Source organism: Dioscorea cayenensis, chromosome 18, assembly GCF_009730915.1.
Source record: "Dioscorea cayenensis subsp. rotundata cultivar TDr96_F1 chromosome 18, TDr96_F1_v2_PseudoChromosome.rev07_lg8_w22 25.fasta, whole genome shotgun sequence".
Taxonomy (NCBI): Eukaryota; Viridiplantae; Streptophyta; class Magnoliopsida; order Dioscoreales; family Dioscoreaceae; genus Dioscorea; species Dioscorea cayenensis.
This window is the reverse complement of record NC_052488.1, coordinates 24,014,693-24,023,361: the sequence shown is the minus strand read 5'-3', so window position 1 is coordinate 24,023,361 and position 8,669 is coordinate 24,014,693. Positions and strand designations below refer to the sequence as shown.

At 43.3% G+C, this 8,669-nt stretch overlaps 1 protein-coding gene across 1 annotated transcript; it reads right to left on the bottom strand.

Moving 5' to 3' along the window:
- Positions 1–329: 329 nt before the first annotated feature.
- LOC120281834 (mannose-specific lectin CEA-like) lies at positions 330–6,399 on the bottom strand. The gene is made up of 2 exons (XM_039288527.1): positions 5,984–6,399; positions 330–861 (listed from the first exon to the last, which is right to left on the bottom strand). Exons 1-2 carry the CDS (start codon positions 6,369–6,371, stop codon positions 446–448), a joined length of 804 nt encoding a protein of 267 aa, XP_039144461.1. The 5' UTR covers positions 6,372–6,399; the 3' UTR covers positions 330–445.
- Between the last annotated feature and the right edge of the window lie 2,270 nt (positions 6,400–8,669).

Below are 8,669 nucleotides of genomic sequence, written 5' to 3'. Positions count from 1 at the left end.
AATATAAAAAAAAATTTTGTATATAAAAAAATTATGTAACAATATTAAATCCAATCAAATCACCTACTTATATTGTAACAAAAAATTTACAGTATATTTATAAGTGTTTCTAACAAAACATGGTTATAAAAGACGAGTGATGATATTTTCAGCTTTGATAAAACTAGTTTTGGTAAAACAAGTTCATCAAGTTATACAAGTCATTTTGTTTTTGTTCATCTTTTGATGTTCACATGACCATTTATTACACGATTTTGTTGAATTCAATTATTATAATTATTATTATTATAATAAGTTGATAGATATATGAAGCGGACAGCAAGCTAGGGTAACACGCAAGCATATGCAGTTCATGGTAAAAGATAAAGAGGTGATCCCACACATTTTATTTCATTCAACTAGCAAACTTAGGTGCTTAATTCCATGCACAGGGTCAGGCTCTTAATTACCAGAAGGGTTTGGTAGTCCAAATCTGAGAGCCATAGATGACAAGACGAGCATCATAACGCAGCACAAACACGTAAAGGCCTGGTGTAGACCTGGAATTGGATCTCCACAGTATCTCCCGGCGTCTATGCTTGACAAACAGCTCGCCGTTGCCATCAAGCTCGACGAAGCAGTCATGGCAGTCACTGTACTTGTTGGTCTGCCACAACACCTTGCCAGAATCAGTGCGGCGGAGGACAAGGTTGCAGCTGTCTTCAAGGACCAGATGAAAGTCCTTATACGTGGCTATGGGTCCAATTGGCAGCACTGAATACGAGTAGACCACGTAGTCCTTGGTCTCGTTCTTGATCTCAATGCTGCCGAACTCTGCTTTGTTAGTGCTGGACCAGATGCTGGGGCCGTAGGGGGCGAGCCCTGTTGAGGATGTGATTGAAGGAGAGTCACAGTCTGGTGGAGTTGGTGTCCTTGGCTAGCAACCATCACAGGCATGGTGGGGGTCTCCGCTTCATAGGGTTCGCAGGTGATACGCGAGGAGAATGGGCGCGGGAGTCCTACAAGGATGGTGCTATGCCGTGACTGAAATGGTGGAGTTTGGTGGAGCTGAGAAGCTGGTCAACTTGGCAGTTTGAAGTAGTTGTGTTTTGGAGAAAATAATTAGTATTTAATTAATGTAATCTCTAGGTGTTAGTAACTGACCAATGTTAGTTAGTTTTGTGTTATGTTATGACCAATGGGGTAAAGGCCAGTGGGTTGGCCAATGCTTGCTTAGTTTTGTGTTTCCTTGTCTGCCCAAGTTTTTGATATAAATGAATAGAAGTGGGATGTTATGATTGTTGGTCAATTTTACTTTTTAAAAAGTCTTCGTTCTTGTGTGCATTGACCGGGAGAACCAGTTGATGAAATAGAGAGGCATTTCATCAAACAGTTGCATTTCCTCTTCAAGTTCTCAGATCCAAACCTCAACAAACTGGTATCAGAGCTAGGGATGGCGACGAGCAGCACTCCGGCGGCACTGGGGTCTCCGGTGACCCTTTCTCAGCCATCGGTTCCGGTGTTCACGGGACCAGAATATGGCAGGTGGAGTCTTCGAATGAAGACAGTGTTCAGATCTCTGGAGTTGTGGGATCTTGTGGAGAAGGGAGTTGCTGAGTCGAAAGATGAGGCTATGGAGAGGGAGAATAAGAAGCGGGATGCAAAGGCTCTCAGTATCATCCAGCAAGCTGTGGACGGTCCAAACTTGGATCGGATCTCGGAAGCAAAATCGGCTCATGAAGCTTGGGAAACGTTGAGGAAGCAGTGCCAGGGGACCTCAAAGGTAATGGCGGTGAGGATACAAGCACTTCGGCAAGATTTTGAAACTCTCCAGATGAGAGATGATGAAGGTGTGCAGGAGTACGTCTCTCGGGTGGTCACCATCACGAACCAGATCAAGGCTCTTGGTCACAAGCTCAAAGAACCCGAGGTTGTGTCCAAAGTTCTTCGAAGCTTGGCGCCAAAATTTGATTGGGTTGCAGTGGCGATAGAGGAGTCGAAGGAGATCGCAACGCTCTCTCTCGATGACCTCTGCGGGACACTACAGGCTCATGAGGTTAGAGTAAATCGGGCAGCTGGGAAGACTGGTGAAAAAGCTCTCTTTGTGAAGAATGAAGCTTCCAGCGCATCTCACAGCAAAGGGGGAAGTCCGGGAAGCTCTTGGGGAGATGGAAGAGGTCGCGGGAGATCTTTCGCTCGCGGGAGAGGGTGGTCTCGAGGTGGACGAGGAAGAGGTTTTGAAAACAAAAACCATATACAGTGCTTTCACTGTAAAAAATTTGGTCATATGAAGGCTGAGTGCAGGATAAGAGAAAAACAACTTGAGAAGGGGGTGGGGCTTGTAGCAGAAGAAGACAAGGCTGAGAATCTCTTCATGGCGAGTTGCTCCACTGATGATCTTTCAAGTTCAGTGTGGCTTGTCGATTCGGGGTGCTCGAATCATATGACGGGAGACCGGACGCTGTTCAGCAACCTTGATGAATCGCAGGAAGTGTCTGTGAGACTTGGAGACGATAAAGAGATGAAGGTTCAAGGTGTGGGGACAGTGTCTGTTATCACTCAGTCAGGAGCTCAGAAGAAGCTGCACGGGGTCCAGTATGTACCGGGGCTTGCACATAACCTTTTGAGTGTGGGGCAATTACTAGCAAAGGGGTATTCAGTGATGTTTGATAAAGACAAATGCACCATTTGCAACAACCAAGGGAAAAGTCAGGTAATCTCTATCCCTAGATCAAGGAATAATATGTTTCCTTTAGATGTTGCAAGGATTAAAGGTATGGCTATGACTGCGAGAGGTCAAGCTCTGGATGAATTATGGCACCTACGATACGGGCATTTGAATTATAGATGCCTGTCATCTCTAGCTCAGAAGGGCATGGTGAAAGGAATACCTGAGTTGAAGCACAAGGTGGATTGTGAAGACTGTGTAATAGCAAAGCAAGCAAGGAATCCTTTTCCTAGAGGTGCAGCACGAAGAGCCAACTCATGTCTTCAGCTCGTGCACATGGATTTGTGTGGGCCAATGAGCGAAGAATCCCTCGGAGGAAACAAGTACTTCTACTTGTTTGTGGATGATTACAGCAGATGGTGCTGGGTGTTCTTCATCAAAAACAAGTCTCAAGCATTCACAAAATTTCAGATGTTTCATGCACTTGTGGAGAGGCAGACTGGCATGAAACTAAAAGCACTAAGGAGTGACAGAGGAGGGGAATTCTCTTCAAATGAATTCCAGGAGTTCTGTGACAAGCTAGGAATCAGAAGAGAGTTTACAGCTCCCTACTCACCTCAACAAAACGGGGTGGTGGAACGCAAGAACAGGACCGTTGTTGAAATGGCAAGAGGGTTGATTAAAAGTGGGGGGCTGCCGATCAAGTTCTGGGGCGAAGCAATTGCCACAGCAGTGCACATCATCAATAGATCACCAACGTTTGCTCTGCACAACAAAACACCGTATGAAGCCTGGCATGGAGTTAAACCCAATGTGAGTTACTTTAGAGTATTTGGATGTGTAGCGTTTGCTTTAGTTCCTTCACAGAGACACCAGAAACTCGATGACAAGTCAGAAAGATGCGTGTTTGTTGGGTATAGCTCTGAAGCCAAAGCATATAAACTATATAACCCGACCACTCTCAAGATTATAGTGAGTAGAGATGTGGTATTTCATGAAGGGTCTCGGTGGAGGTGGGGTGAGAGCAAGGAGGGTGAACAATTTTCCTCAATTGAAGTTGCAGGTGAAGATTCATGTGCTGTGGAGGGAGACAATATCGGCTGTGATGCAGAAAGAAGTGGAGAAAATTATGTACAAAGCCAGACATCTCAAACTGCACAGACGGAGGACACACCTCCAAGGAAGACTCGATTATTGACTGACATTTACAATACTTGCACATTTGCCTTGTGTGCAGGTGATCCAATTATGTTTCAAGAAGCTGTGAAGTATAAAGAATGGCAAGTAGCAATGGATGCTGAGATTGCTGCTATAGAGAAAAACAAAACATGGGAATTATGTCAACTCCCCTCAGGGAAGCACGCAGTAGGCCTGAAGTGGATCTATAAATCAAAGATCAATGCTCAAGGAGATGTTGTGAAGCTGAAGGCTAGACTGGTGGCCAAGGGGTTTTCACAACGGTTTGGAGTAGACTATGAGGAGGTATTCTCACCTGTAGCACGAATGGAGACAGTGAGGCTTGTGCTAGCTCTTGCTGCACATGCTGGGTGGCCTGTATTCCATTTCGACGTGAAATCTGCATTCCTGAATGGAAATATTCAAGAGGAAGTGTTTGTGGTGCAACCTGAAGGCTATGCAATCGAAGGAAGAGAAGGTGAAGTCTATAGACTGAAGAAAGCTCTATACGGTTTAAAACAAGCTCCCCGTGCGTGGTATAGTAGAATCGATCAACATTTTCAAGAGCAGGGGTTTATCAGAAGTGAATGTGAGCATACATTGTACAGGAAGAAGCAAGAGAATGGAGATTGCTTGTTGCTGAGCTTGTATGTAGATGATATAATTTATACAAGCTCGTCCACTGCTCTAATTGATCATTTCAAGGATGAAATGATGAAGACCTTCGAAATGTCTGATTTAGGAGAGTTGAGCTATTTCCTGGGCCTCGAAGTCAAGCAGATTTCAGGTGGGATATTTATTAAACAAAAGAATTACATTGAGAGTATGTTGAGACAACTCAAGATGGAGAATTGCAAGGCTGCTGTTACTCCAATGGGAGTGAATACTCGATCACAGGTAACACCAGAAAATGAGTATGCAGATCCAAAGGTGTACAGGAGTCTTATTGGTAAACTGTTGTATCTTACACACTCTCGGCCTGACATTTGTTTCGCTGTCAGCTATCTGTCCAGATTTATGATTGGTCCAAAGCTCTGAGCATTTCACAGCTGCAAAACGAGTGATAAGATACCTAGCGGGAACTAAGGAGTATGGGCTGTGGTTCTCAAGAGGTGATGATGGACTGTTAGAGGCATTCTCGGACAGTGATTGGGGAGGATCTTTGTTTGATCGGAAGAGCACATCTGGGATGTTGCTGCATCTGGGCCAAAGTGCAGTATCGTGGAGTTCAAAGAAACAAGAGATAGTTGCTCTATCAACCACGGAGGCTGAGTACATCGCAGCAACATCAGCAGCATGTCAGATTGTGTGGTTTCGGAGAATTCTAGAAGAATGTGGGTATGAAATCAGTTGTGCTACATGATTGTGGTGTGATAATCAATCGGCAATAGCTGTGGCCAAGAACCCTGCACATCACGGGAGAACAAAGCACATTGACGTGCGTTATCATTTTATCAGGGGTCTGGTTACAGATAATGTAGTTTCTCTTCATCACTGCTCCACAGATGAGCAACTTGCAGACTTGTTTACCAAGCCGCTTCCACCAGAGAAGCATGTGCTCATGCGATCCTTGATTGGGGTGAGAACTCTTCAATCAGAGGAGGGTGTTGAGGGTGTGATTGAAGGAGAGTCACAGTCTGGTGGAGTTGGTGTCCTTGGCTAGCAACCATCACAGGCATGGTGGGGGTCTCCGCTTCATAGGGTTCGCAGGTGATACGCGAGGAGAATGGGCGCGGGAGTCCTACAGGGATGGTGCTATGCCGTGACTAAAATGGTGGAGTTTGGTGGAGCTGAGAAGCTAGTCAACTTGGCAGTTTGAAGTAGTTGTGTTTTGGAGAAAAGAATTAGTATTTAATTAATGTAATCTCTAGGTGTTAGTAACTGACCAATGTTAGTTAGTTTTGTGTTATGTTATGACCAATGGGGTAAAGGCCAGTGGGTTGGCCAATGCTTGCTTAGTTTTGTGTTTCCTTGTCTGCCCAAGTTTTTGATATAAATGAATAGAAGTGGGATGTTATGGTTGGTTGGTCAATTTTACTTTTTAAAAAGTCTTCGTTCTTGTGTGCATTGACCGGGAGAACCAGTTGATGACATAGAGAGGCATTTCATCAAACAGTTGCATTTCCTCTTCAAGTTCTCAGATCCAAACCTCAACAAGCCCGCCGTTCCACTGAAGGATTAGAACGTAGTCACCGGAGATGTTGCTGGTGATGGGGCTGGTCCAGACTGGGTAGTGGTAGTTGCCCTTGATGACCGCAGCGCCGTAGTTGCTGACCGTGAGGTAGCAGTAGTCTGCAGCTCCGCTTGTGTTGCTAGCCCAGGCAAATTCACCTTTGTAGTGGTTCACCAGGTTGCAGTCCTTCCGCATGACCAGATCCGCTGGACCGTAAGGGAGGCCGATGGGGGTCAAGTCATATGAGAAGTTTTTGCCCGGGACGAGGACAGTGTCAGGGTTTGAGTAGAGAACGAATTCAGTGGCCTTGCATGCTGGTGCAAGGATCCCAAGGGTGGCACACAAGGAAAGGATGAGGATGGCCATTGATGCCATTTAGCTTTTTTTTTTTTTTTCTCTTGCTTGCTTTGTGCCTACTTGTGTATGAAGCCTCATACTTATTTATAGATCTTCAAAACTATAGTAAGCTCAATATACAGCTTTGCAATTCCGATCAACTGACCAGCTAGCACGTGCCTTAGATTTAATTTATTTAATTAATTTATTTATTTCTCTTTGAAAAACTTACCTTGCAGTTTAACGACAGTAATATTTACAAATGTACACATGGAATAAGTCACCATCACCCGAAAATTACAGGCACCAGCAAACAGCTAGTAAAAGGCCTTCAACCTAGCTAACTACCTACAATATTGAATAAACCTTTACTTTCTCTTCATACCACAAACATAATTCATTAGTATTCTGATAATAAATTGGATTGTACATTATCATCTATGTCTTTCAAACAATTCTGTGAGAAATTCATTATTTATAGGATATGACGACCTTTTAGAAAATAAATAAATAAATGATTCTTAACAATAGATCGATCAATTAACGTTTTGCTTCTAATAAGAAAAGAATTAAAATTCATACCCTATTAAGTTGACTTTCTCGAGTTCCTCTTATATGCTTCAACACAGTCTTTTTCTTGAATCAACAACTAAATTATATGAATGCTCAAGACAATATGCACTCCAATTTTTTTCACAAATAGCAAAATTTAAATCACCTACATACTTTGTTGTCTTCTTAACTTTTGCAATAGATTCCTCTTTGCCATTCTCAAGAATTACACAATAAATTCATGCACATTTCTAGTTAATACCTTTCGTATATCTTCCGTAAGTTTTTTTTTGAGATAAATGTGGATAAACCACAGATTTATTAAATAGGAAAAGACAGTACAAAGTAGGAAACTCCTCTCACCAGGGGTGAGGAGAAACAGGATACAACAAAATGAAGTAAAGAGACGAGGAGATAAATCTAAGTAGGCGGAAGACACCGTCTGGCATCTCAGGCCTTCCTAGAAAGACATCAGGAGCAACTACTCCTGAGCAGCATTAGGGTCGGAGTCTCCAACAGGATTTGGGCCTCTAGCGCTGAGGAAGTTGAGTGAGCGCTTGATCTTCTGAGAAGCTTCATTGAGAGATTGGTGGTGGCTATCAGCAGCTGTTGAGAACCAAGAGAGAAGCATATTAGCACTTTTAAACATAATGTTGTAAGGCGGTAACGCATTCAAGTGAAAAATACGCGTATTTTGTTCAATCCAAATGTTCCACAAGATTGCACGGGAGATAAGGTCCCAGAGTATACGGTGCTCAGAGGTGAGAGTTGGTAGCCAAGTGTTCCACAGTAGAGTAATTGATTGAGGTGAAGAATTTAAATCTAAAGCCCGGGAATAAAATGCCCAAATACGCTTAGAATAATCACAGTTGAGAAAGAGGTGATTCAGGCTTTCAGAGGCATTATGACAAAGGACATGTGATCTCGAGGAATTTAGAGTATTGCATCCTTTCTTGGAAAGATTTGTGAGAGTAAGAATTTTGTCTTCCCCAGCAAGCCAACAAAAGAGGGTAATTTTTCTAGGACAACGAATTTTTCCGTAAGAGAGAGCGAGCTTAGTCATGCAGCCACCATCAATAAGAAAAATTGTAAAAAGATTTGACCGTGAAATTTCCATTTTTTTCTAGAGCCCGTGTAGGAGTGTCAGTCCCCGATTAGGGGAGCAATCGGGTGATAATTTCGTAAGAGGAGATAACATGTCGCGTGAGACTGAAGGAAATAGCATCTCAGGATTATTTAGATGTTGAGAAAATTGCCTAATGGTTATCCCGTGAAAAAGTACATCATGAGAAGAGAGTTGGCCAGATATCTTTAAGAACAAGCCCAACGTGCCAACGATCAAACCAAAGGGATGTGGTAGAACCACTTCTGATAGTTTTGTTTAGGCAAGAGCAGAAGGGTAATAAAGTGGAGGTCACACCGGCCCAAAAAAAAGATTTATTTCTAGGAGGAGTGTGGTATAACAAGCCGTTTGCAACGTTGAAGGAGTAGTTAGATTGAATGATTTTAGCCCACCCACGCTTAGGGGTTGCAAGATAATTTCCACCACCACTTCCCAAGTAAAGCTTTTATTAAATTCTCGAAGGTTGAGAATTCTCACCTCCCATGTCGCGTGGTCTATCGATCCTATTCCGAGCGATCACTGATTCCTTTAGGTCCAAGATCAGGGCCCTTCCAAAGGAAATCTCTTCGGATTTGATCAATATCTTTGATCACCCAAATAGGGAGTTTAAAGACAGACATCCAGTAAACTGGAATGGTGGAAAGAACAGAGTTCACAAGGGT